We start from the raw sequence: 18793 nt of genomic DNA on the forward strand, positions 1-18793 counted from the left end.
CACCAGCCCCCCAGCCTTCGCTGAGGCCATTCCCTCCACACGTCCTGGTCCACCCAGGGGCTCTGTTCCCACAGTCCCCTCTCCCCATCCCGCAACGCCGGCATCTCCAGTCTCCCCCTCTCCACTGGACCATCCCCCGCACCACAAAAATGTGCTAGCTGGCTCATCTTAAAAACAGAGACCCCTAACTTCCCTTGACATTGCGCATCCCTCCGCTTCCCCCGGCAACCATACGTCTACGCCGCCTCCAGGCCCTGCCTCCCGTTCCATCTGAAGCCCACTCCGACCAGCCTGTTCTCATCTTCCTAGTTTTTTGTTTTGATTTTCTGTACTGGATCCACAGGTAGATTTGTAAAATTTATAAAAGCCCTGCCTGAGGCTTGTCTTTATACTGCTGATGACTTTCTGACCACCTTTTGTTTTTTAATTTTTGTGCAATTAAGCCTTAAAATTTTTTTATCCTATTTTTCCCCTAATTGTTTTCATGCTCAGAAAATCCTCTATGTAGAGATGGGGGCAATCCACTTTCCCTGTAACTGTAAAGACATAACTGTACGAGCACGAACACCTGTGTTTTCCCTCACTTCTATCTGAAGTGTGTGGCACGCACGAGGTTTGAGGTGACGCTCTACCCCGGGTTCTCTTCTACTCAATAGCAGGTGCTCCCTGCGCCGTCGGCTGCCTGCTCCGCCCCCATCTCTCAGCACACGCACCATCCTCACCCGTCCCTGTCCCACCAGCGCCAGGGAAGCCCTGCCCCTCGGTGCCAACGCGATTCCAGGGCCTCACCTGTCCGTCGTCGGCACCTCCGCACTCTCCGGCCGCCTGACCCGGGGAGGCGCGGGCCGTGCGCTCCCGGGCCGAGGTATCCTCCTGAAAAGGGATACAAAACACCTGCACGTTTCAAAGTGGACAGATGAAAACCCACATTAACGTTAATGCTAATTTCCAGGCCACCATCAATATGCCAGTTAGGACACAGCCTGCAGAATATTAAGAACGTTCCATTAGCCTGACAAGTCTAAAAGTATCCATCTTCTAATCTTACATTCTCGTTAATTTTAAGGTACAAAAAGTAGTAACCTAACTATCAGGAATCAAACCATGACAAAATTTAGCCTTAAGTACGAATTTCCCTAAATCTCTAAAACATTCTACGTGAGCTAGTTACACCTCAGGTACAAGAAAAACAGTTTTTGCTTTCTTTGTACACACACTTCCTCACAATTAAGCCCAAGCATTACATGAGCTGTGGAAGGTACGGAGAGGAGCAGGGCAGCTGCCCGGGTGGGAACCAGAGCACACGAACCTGACGGCGGCTGGGAGCTCGCCTGGCAGCTCGGAATTCTCCGGCACCTCACACTTCTCCTGGCCAGAAGGTCCAACGTCTCCTTCTGGACAGGCAGCAAGCCAACCAGCAGTTCACAAAGAAAGAAACAAACAACTAGTAAATATGTGAAGAGACAGCAATCAAACAACTGCAAATATAAATGAGCTTTTTTTCATCTATCATTTTTTTTTTACATCTTTATTGGAGTATAATTGCTTTACAATGTGTTAGTTTCTGCTGTATAACAAAGTGAATCAGCTATACGCATACATATATCCCCATATACCCTCCCTCTTGCATCTCCCTCCCACCCTCCCTATCCCACCTCTCTAGGTGGTCACAAAGCACCGAGCTGATCTCCCTGTGCTATGCGGCTGCTTCCCACTAGCTATCTATTTTACATTTGGTAGTGTATATATGTCCATGCCACTCTCTCACTTCGTCCCAGCTTACCCTTCTCCCTCCCCGTGTCCTCAAGTCCATTCTCTACATCTGCATCTTTATTCCTGTCCTACTCCTAAGTTCGTCAGAACCTTTTTTTGTTTTTTAGATTCCATATATATGTATTACCATATGGTATTTGTTTTTCTCTTTCTGACTTACTTTACTCTGTATGACAGACTCTACGTCCATCCACCTTACTACAAATAACTCAGATTCGTTTCTTTTTATGGCTGAGTAATATTCCATTGTATATCTGTACCACATCTTCTTTATCTATTCATCTGTCGATGGACACTTAGGTTGCTTCCATGTCCTGGCTATTGTAAATAGTGCTGCAATGAATATTGTGGTACATGACTCTTTTTGAATTATGGTTTTCTCAGGGTATATGCCCAGTAGTGAATGGGATTGCTGGGTTGTATGATAGTTCTATTTATAGTTTTTTAAGGAACCTCCATACTGTTCTCCATAGTGGCTGTATCCATTTACATTCCCATCAACAGTGCAAGAGGGTTCCCTTTTCTCCACACCCTCTCCAGCATTTATTGTTTGTAGATTTTGTGATGATGGCCATTCTGACCAGTGTGAGGTGATACCTCATTGTGGTTTTGATTTGCATTTCTCTAATGATTAATGATGTTGAGCATCCTTTCATGTGTTTGTTGGCAGTCTGTATATCTTCTTTGGAGAAATGTCTATTTAGGTCTTCTGCCCATTTTTGGGTTGGGTTGTTTTTTTTTTTTTGATATGGAGCTGCATGAGCTGCTTGTATATTTTGGAGATTAATCCTTTGTCAGTTGCTTCATTTGCAAACAGTTTCTCCCATTCTGAGGGTTGTCTTTTGGTCTTGTTTATGGTTTCCTTTGCTGTGCAAAAGCTTTTAAGTTTCATTAGGTCCCATTTGCTTATTTTTGTTTTTATTTCCATTACTCTAGGAGGTGGGTCAAAAAGGATCTTGCTGTGATTTATTTCATAGAGTGTTCTGCCTATGTTTTCCTCTAAGAGTTTTATGGATTTTACATCTTGTGGATGAACTGCAAGATGCCCACATGAATTTCAACCATAAGCATACTAGAGTTCAAAACAAACCTCTTCTCGCCTATGTTTTTCTTCTTTGGGGATGTTATCTGCTGGTGCTATGTCCCCAACGATGCATTCTGCCATATCATGAACCAGGGCTAGGCGTACACATCGGTCTTTGTTAAGATGTTCATCTTTGGTCACCAGAGCCATAACTGCCATCCTATACATGTGATCTGATACGCTCTCTGGCTTCTGGACATTTCTGTATACCCAGCCAGTACGTGGGACTCTCTTGAGCTGCCCCACCAGCCGCAGGAACTGCAGCAGGTTCCGGGCCCCACGGCCCGAGATGGGCACAGCCATGCGGCCACCAATCGCAACACGTCTCTCATCTATCATTTTGATGAAGTTCAAACAGACACTTGATATCTAAATTTGGGGGGAGATTTGGGGAAACGGGCACACTCAAACCCTGGGAATACAAACTGGTTTAACTTCTCCAGAAACAGAATTCAAAAGGTAGGTCAATCAAGTCAGCAATTTAACTTAAAGGAAATACAAGCTAAGGAAAGAAGCGGACACGTGTAACCTCGTGTCAAGACGCTCACCCATCAGCAGTTACAACAGTGACAGACACTACGAAGCTTCAGGGAGCTGCGGTCTGTGAGACCCTCGTATAAAACAGTCGTCATGTTAATGTACGTATCATCAGTAGAGTAGGGTAACGTATCTGATCATTGCACACACAGGTGGGCTCTAGAAGGACACCCGTTAGAGTTACGAGCAGGGGCACTTGCTTTTCATTTTCTTCTCCATAGTTTTCTGCATTTTTAAGGTTTTTCACTTTGGCTCTGTACCATATTGTTTTTATAATCTGAATAAAGTTTTGTTCATTTTGCTAAATATTTAATCAGTAAATAATAAGCCCAAGCTATAATATTAAGACAATTAAATTTACTCTTACTATTTAAAGTAAAAGGACTTTATACATTAGAAAATAATAAAATCAGAACTTGATTATTGGAAATACAGTTTACACTCAGGAAGAAATTCTGAAATGTATTCTTTTGAAACATATTTTCATAAAATATGAAAATTAAATCTTAACTTGGTGTAGTTATGTTTCCTTAAGTTACTTTCACTAATACAGTTTGTAAAACATAAACCTGAGAGTACATGTTAATAACTATACACACGTACACAAGTTACACCAAACAGATTTACTCAAGGCTATTCCTTACCTGCATCACTAGGAGAATCACCTGGGGAAAAAAAAAAAAAAAGGTACATCAGAAAATCAACTTCTGTGTTAGGAAACCTCAGTATATTAAATGAGCAGAACAGGATTAGAGAGAAATACATAATTAATAATTTTGGATGTCTATTGGGGAAAAAAGGGGTCATTTCCTCATAGCCTTTTTTCTAGTTTCCTATTGCCACTGCTTTATCTTCAAAGAGAGAACAAACAAAACTATGAATCAGAACATGTTATTACATGGAAACAGGAAGCAGCGATGAGAAGAAAGTGTATCCATCAAAGGGATGAATGAAAGAAACAGAAGAGGGAGAAGGTGACAGAGCCTCGAAGCCACGGATGGACCGACTCCATGTGTGTGGGACGAGCCAGGGGTGAACTGGCGAACACACCTTGGGGCATTTTCCAGGCTCTGGATGGAAGCAAAGAAGAGCCCGTCTTACATAACTCAGCAGCGAGTGTTTCTCCATCGGCTCCTAAATTAGAAGAAAGTGTCTCTGCTCCACACAGGCCTGCCTTGGCACTCTTCCCCCAGGACCCTTCAAGTGCCACTTTATGGGGACAAATGTGACCGACGCGGCCACAGTCAACGAGTGAAGCATTGCAGGGGTGGGTGGACCCAGGAAGGTCTCTGTGTTACACTCCTAAAATGCATGAACACGTGTGCAGAAGACCCAAAACTCCCTGGATTCAGGTGAGGGCCTGGACAGACACCCCCCGGGGATGGGCCCAGCTTACCCTCAGGACACACAGACGTGACAGACAAGCGCCCCTCAGACCCCGGAGCTGTGCACCGGCGGGGGGGACCTCGAGCGCTTTGGGTGGCCTGTGGACGCCGTGGTCAGAGCCACAGAAATGCTGCTCCAAAGAGGGCGGCTCTAGGGGTGCGGGGGCCCGCTTAGGGCATCGGGGGGACCCGGGAGCCCTCCAGGACTCCATCTGTGTGGGACACAGAGCCTCCCGGAGGTCCCGCCCCACAGAGGGACAAGGTGAGGACAGGCCTGGGGAGCGTGGCTCCAGACAGAGCCTCTGGAAGACGGGGTGACGGGGGTTGCCCGGGAGGACACACAGCGGCTGCAGCCGCCCTCCTTGCTGCCCTGTCGCCTGGTGCACGGGAAAGAGACCAGCGTCAGAGCCGCTGGGCCCCCGGGGCCCCGACGCCACACCTCCAGACTCTCTCCAAAGCCCATGCCCTCGGTGTCGCTGGGGACAGGCCGTGGGTCCCGGAAAGGTGGCTGAGTCACGAGCTGATGCCCAGGCGGTGAGGGCACACGGCAGCCCCGCCCACAGATCGGCCCGGCCCCTGGGCGCCCCGTCCTCACGGATGCCCAGGTCCTCTGCGGCTCCACCTCCTCCCCAGATCCCGGGGCCCGGACGTGCAGGCGCTCTGTCCCCCTCGGATCCCTCGTCCCAGGTGAGAGCACCCTCACAGCCGTCCGCGCCCCCCTCTGAGCTTGGGAGCCTGCCCTCAGGTGTCTGCGCGCCTCGAGACTCTGCCGCCCCCCCTCCCCCGCCACTCCACAGCCCAGGCCGCTCTCGCCTCTGGACCACGCGCTGCTCTGCCCACGTGGAGGCCATCTGAGTAGGGCTTAGCCACTCATCGTAAAAATGCCATCAGCTTCCTGCTGCGAAGCTCCCTGACGTGGCCACTGGCCCCAGCTCTCACCCCTGACCCTGCTCAAAGGCTCTCCCTGACCCTCCCCAAGAGAGTGCAGAGTCCCTCCCCCCAGACCACCCCCAGCACCCCTTAGGGCACCTACTGGCTTCTGCCCACTCATGTACTCACTGCCTTAGGGCCTAGCACACAGTAGGCCTTCAACCAACATTTTCTACTGGAACAAACTGACAAATGTCGGCCCTCACCTGGCCGTGCCCCTGCTGCCCCGGTCCCAACACCCTGCACCAGGCCCGGCACTGGGGCACGTGCACCCCTCCATGCTCGAAGGAGCTCCAGGGCCTTAAAAAGCAAATGCTGAACTTGGACTTTACCACGACTTTTTTTTTTAACTGCTGAGAAAAATTATGCCAAAAGCAGAACCCCACTGAGGTGGGACTTAAGACACTCAGAGAATGTCACAGACAGAAAAGTCACAGTCGTGACAGCGCTCTGAGCTGCTTAAAAGTCCTCTTTGGACCTGAAACCTGGGGGATGCAGCTCGGCCTCTGGGACCCCCAGCAGCGACTGAGGCTTGTTCCTGTCGTCCCGACACCCCGGGCTTTCCCACAGTATCTCAGGAGGAACACTGGGGACACAGGACAGTCTGCTGCCATCAGGCAGTGACTAGAAGACGCTTTCTAGTTTCTGTAAAAAGGCAGAAGTGAGCCCTTTGCCACGTTCGGTCCTGATGGTGCGGAGAACGAGGGCCTGGACTCTCTGGGGGTGTTAGAGACTCAGGGACCTGTGGCTGCAGCCGTGGCCTCGGGCTGAGAGGCATCCACACAAGCGCGCCACATCCAGGGCGCCGGGTCTCCCTCACGGGACAGGAGTGGTTGACACGGGGCCCCTTTCTCACCTTTCTGCTTTACCGCTGGTTCTGGCTCAGCACTTTCTCGCGGCAGACTAGATGAATTAGCATCTGAAACACTAGCTGAGTTAGTATTAGCTTCCTTTGTTCCTGATGTAAGACAGTTAAATGGGTTATTAAGACGGAACTGGTCATCAGGCACCTTACTCATCTGTGCTTCCCCACCACAAGCTTCCCAAGGATGACCCAGGGCAGCTTCTAGAAAACGCACCTAGAACACCCCTCCCAGGCCTGGCTCTGGGATCAGGAGAGCACGAAGGGACACCCAGACGTGAGCAGACCCCGCCCACGTGGCCCAGGCAGAGGCCTGGGCTCCCACAGCCAAAGCACCCTGGCCCCCCATTTCCAGGACCACCCGACACTACCAGTCTCCCCTCATCTCCCCACGACAGCCAGGTCTGGGAGTCACAAGCTGCAAATAGGCTGCAACTTCAGGAAAGCAGGAGGAGAAGGAAAAATATTTCTGGCCTTGTGCACAGTCCTAGACGTGTCAAAAGCTCCCAAACGCTTGCCTCCTGATTACTGACTTATATGCGAATGTTTATAAAAATAGAAAAAAACACCAAATACCTGAGAAATAAAACATTTTTTCCTAGTAAAAACAAAAGGATGGGTGCTGGGGGAACAGATTTTGAATTGTGGCAGGACCCAGGGAGGAAACCTGACCCGTTACTAAAGGACCCTCCCACACACTCTCTGAAATGGATCCGGAGGCAAAAATAAAATTAGGAAAATGTTCCCTTTCCTGAAACACGATCTTATAATTTCTTAAAAGTACTCAAAGAAATAGCTTATGTCAGAATTAAACTGTCACTAACTATCAGAGAACTGCTTGATTTTATGTAGTGCAACTGCATAAAATAGACAACATATAATTTTCTGAGGAAATTTTTTTTTTTGATCTGCAAAAACGATGCTGACTTAAACAGTCTGATTCATGTCTACAGTTAATTATTTATGATATCTCATAGGACCAACAAGAAATACCATTAAGTTCTAAAACAAACAAATCTAAAAATAAGTGTAAGTTAGGCAGCTGTAGATTGTCAATTTTAGAAGAAAACACCCCAATAACTTTAAGTTGTCATATGCTATTTGAAAGTATCAAATATTTTCTATATTGTACAAAACCCACCAGCACAGTAAGTAAATTACAAATGCATTACTTCTGTCCATAGCTTGAGGAGACCAATGACACTCTGCACAATTTTATCTCCTCGAAGCTCTTTCTTTCCTTACCTTTTTGAGAGGCCTATGATGGTTGTTTTAACGTTTCCAGTGGTATTCTTAAGTAAGGTTTACTAAACCCCAAATTCACACAAACAGAAAGAACATAAAAACAGACTATCATTCACTAATAATACTACAATCGATTCCTAATCAGAGGGCAGGTTAACCAACTTGCCAACAACAGCTTTTAAAACAATAACGCACCCATAAGAAATTAAAATTACTATGAATTGGAAAAAAAAAACAGTGCATTAGCACAATCTGCTGAGTTAGCGGCCATTACTGAGCCCTGCAGGTAAGGACGTGGGCGGAGCACCGCGCCTTGAGGGGGTTCTCATCCCAATAAGATCACCCGCGCAAAGCTGAGGGCACCGGCTGGGGCCACGGAGTCTGCACCAGTCACTCTCCCTGAAACTCACCAAGCAGCGCAGAGCCCACAGCACTGCACAAGCAGCTTGCCGTTCTGCCAGGCCTCTGTGCAAAGTTCAGCTGCACGGAGGTGCTGACTACATCTGAGGGTAAATGCAAATAACCAGGGTTTAAAATGGGCGGATCTGCCTGGCCCAGTGACCAGCCTTAGCATCATATCATGGGATGCAGAGACACTAAGTGCATCCTGACAGGACACAAAGTAAAGGGCACAGCATCACCTACGTAGGGGTGAGGGAGAAGCAATCTCTTTAACCCAAATCTGATCAGGCCTTTAGATCTAACAGAAATACCGGGGGCGGGGGGTGGCGCCATAAGTTAAATGACAGCACGGGAGCGATGAGACAAACACAGAGGAGGGAGCGCTGCACAGGGCAAGCAGCCTCACCTCTCCACAAAGTCAGCGCTCTGGAACGAAGGTGGGGGAAGAGGGGCAGAGGGAACAATGTACAGGACAAGCAGCCTCACCTCTGCACAAAGTCAATGCTCTGGAACGAAGGTGGGGGAAGGGGGGCTGTTCCACGTTCAAGAGGTTAAAGACACAAAAAGAATAATAAAAAACATACAGTGTGTTCTGGATCCTGATTTTTTTTAAAATAACATTGTTGAGACAATAAGAATGCAGCCTGGGTTTTAGATGCTCTTGGGGAATGACAAGTCTGTTGGGTGCAACAATAATTTTACGGTTATGTAGGAACATTTTTTTTTTTTGAGGTGCATGCTGAAGTATTTAAATGGAATTATTTAAAGTATTAAAATATTTTTTAAATACTCTGAAATATTTCATAAAACTATGTCACCATAGATGAAGCAAATGTGTCAGAACGTTAGGACCATTGAATCTACATGAGAGGTACATGGGTGCGAGTCATTCTACTCTTTCTATGTATTTTTCATAATGAAAATGTCTAAACAATAAAACAAAATGAAATGAGCGAACCCGAGCAAAATGAAGACATGGATGCCGTAAGGTTCCGGGAAAACATAAGACGACCAAACAGCTGTAGAAGGAGCGAGTCTCCTCAGACAGCCTGTGTGACAATGTGAGCAGGGGAAGAAGACGTTCATGTTTTGAGAAAGAAATGGATAAATTCCAATCCACCGGCAAAGGCAAATGAGAACCACCAAGCCCAACCATTGTCCCGGGACACCCCAACAGTAACGCGGGCCGGCCAGGCGCTGGTCTGAAGCGCTGGCCAGGAGAGGAAGGGGGCTGGGAGGACACACCCAGTGGCCTGGATCTGGAAGCCATAATCAATCTGGAAACTTTAGGAACCCTAACGACTGCTGGCAAACCCTGAATTCCGGAAGCAAAATGACTGCCAGTGCAGGACGACACTTGTGATGACAGGGACCCGGGGTGTGTGCAGTGACAGGACTCAAGGGAGGAAGGGTTTGCGGGGAGGGAGGCTCACTAGGGCCACCCAGGGACAGGGAGCGCACAGGACTCTGCTGGCGGCCACCAGGTGGCGCCAGGCTTCCTTCTAATCTCCACAAAGCGCTCAACTGAGAATCGCCTGCTGCAATGTTCTGTGCTTCTTAAACACTGAGCTTTTATTATTTTCACACATGCAGATAAAGATCTATACAGATCCATAAAGTCTAACATATGTCTAAAGAACTACCCCAATTTATTTTAAATCCAGCATACCATCTCAGAACAGCGCTGACTCACCCTGACTTGGGGCTCTCGAGTAAACTTTATATATAAAGTGATGGGTACTAAAGCAATGGTGCACAACATGTCTGTGACAAGCCAGTCACTTCACGATCATCACCTCATTTACCCTCAAGGCAGGTCTTCTCACACCCGTGTACCCCCGAGGAGGCACTGGCTCAGAGAGCACACCTGTGCGGCTCGTTCCAGGGCAGCAGGTACGCAGGTTTGGGTTTGGATGCGAGGTGTGCCCACGTGGGCCGCCCAGGGCCTGCGCAGGGCAAGCCCTCACTCAAGCTTCGCCCCGCCCACTCCCCTCTCCTGCAGTACCAGGACTGCCCTGTGCTGCCCCCCACAGGACCCGCCTGTGGCTGAGAAAAGCTCCTGCAGAAATGAAATAAAACATCACAAGATGCAGCTGAATTGCAACGGGCGTGGCCACTGAGAAAAGCATTTTCATCTGTAAGAACTCATTCTGTCCCAATTTAGGTCGTTCGGTCCTCCCACACTGCTAGAGACGCAGATAAACCACACAGAGCTGACCTACTTGGAACAGAATAACCACAGACCATCACTGCTGAACCAGCGATGGAGCAGACGGCTTGCAAACACACCCCTCTTAGAAAAGCAAAAACTAGTAAAGGGAGAACGCAAGTGCAGAAAGATGGGCTTATTGTTATTCTAGCTACAGTTACAGAATGTTAAAAAACCAGGTAGATCCGAGGCAAGTTCAGCCTAGAAAAATCTTTATCTTTCCCCGGGGGCAAGATTTACACTATTTTTCCCCTCAAATGTCACTCAAGAATTGCCGTATTTCTGAAGAATTTAGTTAAACATCACAGAAGACTCCATACAGTTACAACCTTGGATCATCCCACCGAAATTCCATATCCGTACGTCTAATCAGCCGGTATCAGCAGGGTGAGGATGTGCACACACGTCACACTGCCAGCCTCGAATGTAAAAGGTGTGCCACGGGGACACCTTCCCCGGGTGCTCCGAGCAAGCACTTGAAAATAGTTCTTGTGGAGCATTTTCTTAACAGAACACAGCAGAGCACGTCGCAGAACTGAAAGATAATTTCTCTAACTATCCACAACACTTTTTAAAATTCCAGGAGTAAGATGAAGAAAGCATTTTGACTTAGATGCAAAGATGTTACACATAACAAAGCATGTAAAGGTTAACTTAGAGCTAAGTTCATCTTCTTTATCATAAAACTTAGCAAATTAAAGCAAACAGACTATCAAGTCATTTCTGTTCTTCAGTACACTGTGGGAAAAAAGAAATCTGATGAACATTAAAGTGGTTAGAAAAATAAAGAATAATGATAACCCCACTGAGATGTAAATATTTCATACCAAAGTGGTGAGGAATTTAAACTAAAGAATATATTTTTCTTACCTATTTCTGAAGTTGTAGTTTCCTGATCTGGTTCATTATTTAATCCAGACACTATGGGGTCTAAAATTTTAGCTGAAATATCATCCTCCTTTCTTCCTGACATAAAACAGTGAACAACAGATTAAACTATTGCAAAGGTTTTCGCGTTTGGTTGCTTTGGTTGGGATTTACAAGGCTTTATGCCAAGGTCACCAACTAACTGTCCCATCAACTCAACGGTCAACCCTCAGCCTCCACGGGACCTGTCTCGGAAGCGCTGGATAAGCCCCTCCGCCTCCGGAAGCCCCTGGCTTTCAGGGTGCTGGCTCTCCAACCCCCCAACTTGCTGGCCTCTGTCTCCTCTGCCAGAGCCTCTCCTCCTCTCCGACCCTCGAATCCTGGGCTCCACGCTCCCCGGAGGCCATTACTGCATGAAGGCCCGCGCGCTAATCTGGGAACCCCCAAGTTCTTCATTTTAACGTCAGCTTCTCCAGCTCTGCCCCTGAACCTCAGGCCCACACGCCCGCCCGCTGTCCCAACGCCTCCACCTGCTTGTTTCACAGGCATCTTGAACTTAACGCCTCCAGAACGGATCCGCCAACCAGCTTCTCCCAAAGCCTTCCCCGCTTCAATAAATGACACCACGGAGGTGCCGGACACCCCCAACCGATCCCACCTGTGATTCCTCTCTAACAGGCGCCGTGCAGTCCATCGGCGCCACTGTCATCCCTTCCGTGAGAGCGGCTTACCCCGCCCCACCCCCACCCCCCATCTCCGCAGCAGTGACCTTGGGTCCCAGACGTCGCAGCCTCTCACCTGGACGCCACAGCACCACCTAACTGCTCTCCGGCCTTCATTCCCGCCCCTGCAGTTTTAAGGGGGGCGCCTCTCAAACCTAAGCCAGAGCCTGTCTCTGTCCTGCTGGGCACCCCGGGACTTCGCTCCCACCTACTCCACTGCCCCCAGCCTGCCCGCTCACGAGCCCCTTCTCCTGGCACCTGCCCTCTCTCTGCTCCAGCCTCACCACCTGGCTTCCAGTCACTCAAACAGGCAGGCCTGTCCCCAGCTCGGGGCCTCTGGCCATTCCTGGACACCCACAGGTCATGTGCTCTGTGACGCTAGTGGACTCTGTCCAGACACCCCCTCCTCAGTGGCCCTCCCTGCCTACGCACCCCCTCCACCTCTCTCGGCTTCATCTCCCTTCAAAAGACTCATGGTTAACTAACACGAATGTATACATCCTGAGTTCTCTTTACTATCTGTCTTCTCCTTCTAGATCATACTCTCCACGAGGGCAGGTACTCCACAGATATTTGCAGAATTAAGAAAGGAAGGCTCACATGGACGATTTCGGCCAGTGAGGGGGTCACGGACGGGAATCCATGCACGGCGGGGGCAGCCCCGTGGCTCAGACAAGGGGGCTCACTGGTCCCCTGCCCCTGCTCCCCTTGGGGCCCCGAGAACAGTGCTCTAGCACCCGGGCCGCGTCTCTAGCACAGGGCGCATCTCCCCTGCACCACCCACGGGGCTCCATCTGTTCAACGATCAGACGGAAGCAAGGGATCAGGCGGCTAAAGGTTTCGAGTCACAAACCCTCGCTCGCAGCCTCCCTGGGGTTCGCTCAGTCTTACCGAGCTGTTTCCCGGCGTGTTCCTTCTTAGCTTTACTGCAGGAAGAGTTACGTTCTTTTTCAGGGGAGAGACTATTTTCACTGGTTCTAGAATCCCTTCTTCCTAACATGAAATTGCACAATGAAAATACGTATTAAACTTAATTTACGATGCTGCATATTATCAAACAAATGAAATTAAAATGCACCCACTAACTCAAAGTGATTTGCTCTGCTAGTCTCCACTGGTTAAGAATAAGCAAAAATTATCATATTCAGAATGGTTTTTGGATCCTATAGGGATTCTAGTGTGGCCTTAAGATGCTAAGTATGTCTAACAAACGTGATGCCCTCCCTCTCTAGTAAAGGCAAGGCTTCGCTCCTCGGCGGGCACACAGAGGACCTGTGTCTCGCACACCTCCTGGGTGCCGGACCCTTCCCCTAATGCTACCCACTAAAGCGAGGCAGCACGACAGGGCGCAGCGCCAGCTTTGCTGGGCAAGGACCCGGGGTGAGGTCAGTGCCCGACTAGCAGAGGCAGGGAAGAAAGAGTTCACCAATTTGTCAACAGCTCAGTAAACCTTAGTGTCTTAAAGCTGGCAACTCTCTGATAACCAAATCTCTCAAAGATCAAATACAAGGAACCCTACAGTTCAAGCTTACCGGTTAACTCAGATGCTAACATCCTGAGTTAGTAAAAAAGAAAAGCAGATGATACGACCATCAGCTTAGAAAATCAAAACATCAATGGAACAATTATGGGTTAAGATTCAATACAAGCTAGATTTAAGATACATTTACAAAAATCAATGAAGTTTCTATATTCCAACAACGATCACTAAAAATTAATGAGGGGAAGAAAGATACCATTTCCAAAAAAACTGAAAACAAAACAAACAATCGAGCAATCCCTGACTGACAGACACACCCAAGCACCCAACACACATCTCGGGAGAGGAGGAGACCCCTGTCTAACTTGAAAGTAGAGGTATCCAATCTTCCCAGGATAACGAAAGCCTAAGTTTCACCCAAGTCCAATTACATCCTCATCCATTTGTTTTGTGGGATGTGGGACTCTTTGACTCATGAAGTGATTACAAAATACATCTGGAAAAATAGCAAATAAAAGGGCTTAAAACGTCTTTGAAAAGAAAAATGATAGGGAACTAGTAGTGAAACAGAAAACCGTAGAGAAAAAACAAAAACAGAAACACCAGACTCCAGACTCCAAAAGGCATGTGGGGAGATCACAGAGCAGGAGGGAAGGGAACAATTTAGTAAGTGACCCTGGAACACCTGATGAGTTATTATGAAAAAATAAATTCAGAGCCTCATTTTATACCATGAATTAAAATAAGAGATAACCAAAAAGATTAAATATTAAAACGTATGACAAAACACAAACCTTCATCTCTCAAATCTCTGGAAAAACTACAGAAAAAAGACTGGTAGCTTCCAGTGCATAAAAATTAAACACCTAGGCTTCCCTGGTGGCGCAGTGGTTGAGAGTCCGCCTGCCGATGCAGGGGACACGGGTTCGTGCCCCGGTCCAGGAGGATCCCACATGCCGCGGAGCGGCTGGGCCCGTGAGCCATGGCCGCTGAGCCTGCGCATCAGGAGCCTGTGCTCCGCAATGGGAGAGGCCACAACAGTGAGAGGCCCGCATAACGCAAAAAAAAAAAAAAAAAAATTAAACACCTAGGCAAGTCAGTAACCAAACAAAATTAGAATTAAAAAAAGTGGAAAAAAAATATAAGAAACAAATACTTATTTAAAAATCGGCAGGGGGGTGGTGGTGGGATGAATTGGGAGATTGGGATTGACATACATACCTAAAATAGATACCTGATAAGAACCTGCTGTTAGCACAGGGAACTCCACTTCCCTGTACAGTAGAAACCAACCCAACATTGTAAAACAACTATACCCCAATTAAAAAAAGTAAAACAATAAATACTTTAAAAAAAATTGGCAGATGTCCTTAACATACAGGGAGCTCACACAAATTAAGAACACTCAGACTCTGAGTGTTTTCCATCTATCAAAATCAGCGAGCCTTTCAAACAAATCCCCAGAGAAGGTGTGGGGTAGAGGGTACGGACAGTGTCCACTGTAGCTAAAACCTTACAATGTCCATAATGGCCCTCTGTGCCAGTAATTATACCCTGGGAACCTATCCCACAGAGATCGCCCAAAAGGAAGAGAAAGTTTCTGTCACAAAGAAGTTCACTAAAGCATTTATCAATGTCAAAGAGTGGAACTTACCACCTAAGTTCAATTTCTCAGTGAAAAATTCCAACTACTACATTCTTGCCATACTTCTTTAAGTTTTACAATTTAGGAAAAGGATGACTTTTCAGGAACTACTACCGCTCATTCAAAGTAACTTCATGCTTCCACTGAAAGCCTCCGACACTGCCAGCCTCCAACTGTACTTCCCTGCATTGGACTGACATTCTTTCCCTACTTATTGGTCTGTCACAAGGAGACACATCTTCGGGCAAACCCAGGCCAGGCCCGTCTGCTTCAGCTTCGGCTTTTAGCATGACTGCCAGTGACATTTTCTGCTATGTTTTAAATGCATAAACATCACCTGTCTAAGGGCAGGACGCTCTTGATGTCCGTCCTGCATCAGGACTAAACTTGCTTACCCATTCAGAAGAGTCAGTGAGACACGGATGACTGATAAATATTTCTGGAAAATTAACATTCAGTCACACCTTTTAGATTGGAACACAGATCACGCAGGTGTACTCTGCCCCTGGTGTCGTGAGCTCACACATGTGTGCGAGGGCATGCACATGCATGTGGGTGTGAAAACCATATATCTTCATCATTTTCACAGTCTTTGTTCCTTCCAAAGGCAAATCCGCTTTCTAGTCACAGAAGCTTTTTCCTACTAGATGTTGTGACTAAAGCAAAGAATCTAGTATTGGGTTTCCCTGGCGGCACAGTGGTTAAGAATCCGCCTGCCAATGCAGGGCACATGGGTTCCAGCCCTGGTCCAGGAGGATCCCACATACTGCGGAGCAGCTAAGCCTGCGTGCCACAACTACTGAAGCCGGCGCGCCTAGAGCCCATGCTCCACAACAAGAGAAGCCACCGCAATAAGAAGCCTGCGCACCACAACGAAGAGAAGCCCCCACTCGCCACAACCAGAGAAAAGCCTGTGCGCAGCAACGAAGACTCAACGCAGCCAAAAATAAAATAAATTAAGAAAAAAGAATCTAGTATTTTCAGCTACATTGTATGATAAATTTTGCAGTACCTTCCACTGAATTTTTGGATCGCCGTTTTGATGTCTTTGTTGTCACTGACCTGGATGCTCTAGTGGAAATCTCAGTCTTAAAGAAAAGAGAATGAAAAAAATAAATTAATTGATGCACCACAGAGCGACACCATGAGCAGATTTATTATTCAAGCTCAAGGAAGAACAAACAGGAAACACAACAACATCCGTACGCATTCAAAGGGGAACTGACTCCAAGTCAGCGCAGCTAAGCACTTAAGACCTAAGAGTGTGGATTAGAAGGAAGCCGAAAGCTCTTTCACTCTAAATGCAGAATTCCACTTTTTGGTACAGCCCTAAAAAGGTCAGCCGTCCACTGACCATACCTTGAGAATCACTCTCATCAGATGAGTTTATGAGGACTCGACTTCTGTCGCTATAATGCTTAATTACCTCAATGCATTTGTGAACAACTCTGAGAGTGAAAACGTACACAGTGTGTTTAAACAGAGCGTAAATCAGAGAAAACAGCACATCCCGTCCCTCCCACCGCCGGCTCAGTTCCCTGGCCCGACCCCTCCCTCAACCTGCCACGAGGGCCTCTTAACTAGCCTCCCAGCCTCCACTCCACGCCTGTCCATCTTGCCTGTGGCTGCCCGGATATACTTTCTGAAATGCAAACTGGACGATGAAGTTGGGGTGAGTCTAACCTCCCCAAGACAGCCCAGCCTGGCCTGGACCTCACCCACAGGAACTGCACTGCAGGGTCCCACCGGGCCAGGCAGAGCTTGGACGGGTCCCTCCAGCCAGCCCTCCGGTCCCGGCCTGCCTCATGACTTAATCCTCTCCCAGACTCCTCCAAAGTGCCACCTCCATCCTCTCCCAAATGACTGCCTTACCCCTCTGTACTCCGCACATCATACTTGTCACATAAAGGTACGAGGAGACCCAAGAGTCACCACAGAGAAGCAGAGAATAAACACACCCCACCTACCTTGCAGGCAGTAAACCCTTTAAAGCGGTACTTTTACGACAAAATAAATATGGACCTATTGTGTGTGAGCCTCCGCCACGCCCCACCCCGTGCCTCCGTGGACTGGGGGTGGACCACACACAGCACTTACTATTTCAACACAGCTATGGGTTTATGGGTTTATGTCTCTCAAAATTATTTTTTCAAGTTTACCTCTGTTTCAGCTTTGGAGTCTTTGAAAGATCCATCTGACGACTTTTTAGACATCTCTCCTGAGCTTGAGGACTATAAAAAAAAATTTTTTTTTCAAACTCTAGAATTACTCAAGTCCGTAACATCTAAAAACGCGCCGAGATGTTTTCTCTAACGCTGACCAACAAGATAACCCTTCACACGGGAGCACCACGTCACATCCCAGCCCCGCCCCACGGTGGTCACTGTGTGGCCTGGACCTCCAAAGGCCTATCCGAGATCTCCGCCCACTGGGGGCTGACCAGGAGGCCAAGGGCAGCAGGGGCAGGGCCTCGCAGGGAACCGCAGGGAGCAGCGTCTCCCAGGCCCACGCGGTCCCTACGCCAGGCCAGACTTCTCGGAGATGTTCCAGGGACACACAGGGAATCTGGAAACGAGGGAGTCGCCCACTCCTATCTTCTGTGAGGGAACCACTCTCACCTCCCAATGGAGCGGTTCTTTTTGAGCAAAGTCTCCAGACGCTACATCAGGAAAGCACTCTCAAAACAAAAATGACGTGAAAACTGTAAGCATGTTAAATCAACACCTTAAAAAACCTCACACTTAAATCAACTCTCAGAAAGACATATCTCGACATAAGGAGTAGAAGAGACACGATCACTGAGATTTTCCTCCATGAAAAGCAGTGGATGCCTGTTGAGTACTTCAACAATTAACTGTCCTCACGACTTAACTATGAAGGTAGCAGACTATATCCGAAGTAGTTTCCTGTGCGGGCCGGGCTCTGTGCCTGGGGTCCCCCCAGCCCAGAGTGCTCAGTTCCCTGCAGACATGGGAGGAGGGCAGCACCCACACGTGGCCACTCTGACCTCAGACTCATCCTCCACCGCCACACGGGGACACACCCGTGACTTCTCAGAGTGCCTGCATACCTGCTGTTTCACAGGCTGAGAATGTCTCACCATCGTCTCTTCTAAGTCATGGGATTCGACTGGAGGCTGCAGACTGCCCGGCAGGGCCCAGGTGAGAGCTGAGTCTCCTCTTCCCTGGAGCTGCCCTCCCGGAAGCCTCGAGGCTCGGCTCTCTGGGGGTCCCACCACTCCTGGGGGAGACAGCAGCCTGCCCCCAGAGCCCTGTTCCACAAAGGAGCCCCAGATGGACACAGAAGGGCCAGTCCAGCAAAATCACCACGACAGGTCTATGAACACCTGCCTTCGGCCAACAACGGCCAGCTGGGAGCAGGAACGCAGTCCGTTCACCCTGGTCTCACACATTTAAACAAAAGCACGCCTCGCTCGTGGCTCCAATACGTCCCATATATCCACCTATAAAAGTTCTCTTTGGAACTGTCTCTCTACTTAAAAAACCAGTCATACCACCAGCAACCTCAGTGAACATGACGGGTGGGACACTGGGTCTGAAGGCCTGGAGGGCTGAGAAGGTGCCCCAGGCAGGGGCTGCCTCGTGCACAGTAAAGTGCACTAGAATGTTCGAGCACCACACTAAAACCGGCT

At 48.4% G+C, this 18793-nt stretch overlaps 1 protein-coding gene across 4 annotated transcripts in view; it reads right to left on the reverse strand.

The window, feature by feature from the left end:
- Positions 1 to 18793, reverse strand: part of TRAF3IP1 (TRAF3 interacting protein 1) — a 67493-nt gene that overhangs the window by 41240 nt on the left and 7460 nt on the right. For 2 of the 4 annotated variants that reach the window (XM_060301619.1, XM_060301620.1), the window contains exons 6-14: positions 17301 to 17372; positions 16154 to 16229; positions 12908 to 13009; positions 11298 to 11393; positions 6566 to 6667; positions 4445 to 4528; positions 4039 to 4059; positions 1310 to 1394; positions 790 to 873 (exon numbers count right to left, since the gene is read on the reverse strand). In XM_060301619.1, coding sequence (XP_060157602.1) covers positions 790 to 873; positions 1310 to 1394; positions 4039 to 4059; positions 4445 to 4528; positions 6566 to 6667; positions 11298 to 11393; positions 12908 to 13009; positions 16154 to 16229; positions 17301 to 17372 — 722 coding nt within the window. The remainder of the gene's footprint in view (positions 1 to 789; positions 874 to 1309; positions 1395 to 4038; positions 4060 to 4444; positions 4529 to 6565; positions 6668 to 11297; positions 11394 to 12907; positions 13010 to 16153; positions 16230 to 17300; positions 17373 to 18793) is intronic. The other 2 variants (XM_030859034.2, XM_030859393.2) reach the window with 2 other exon arrangements.

Source organism: Globicephala melas, chromosome 7, assembly GCF_963455315.2.
Source record: "Globicephala melas chromosome 7, mGloMel1.2, whole genome shotgun sequence".
Taxonomy (NCBI): domain Eukaryota; kingdom Metazoa; phylum Chordata; class Mammalia; order Artiodactyla; family Delphinidae; genus Globicephala; species Globicephala melas.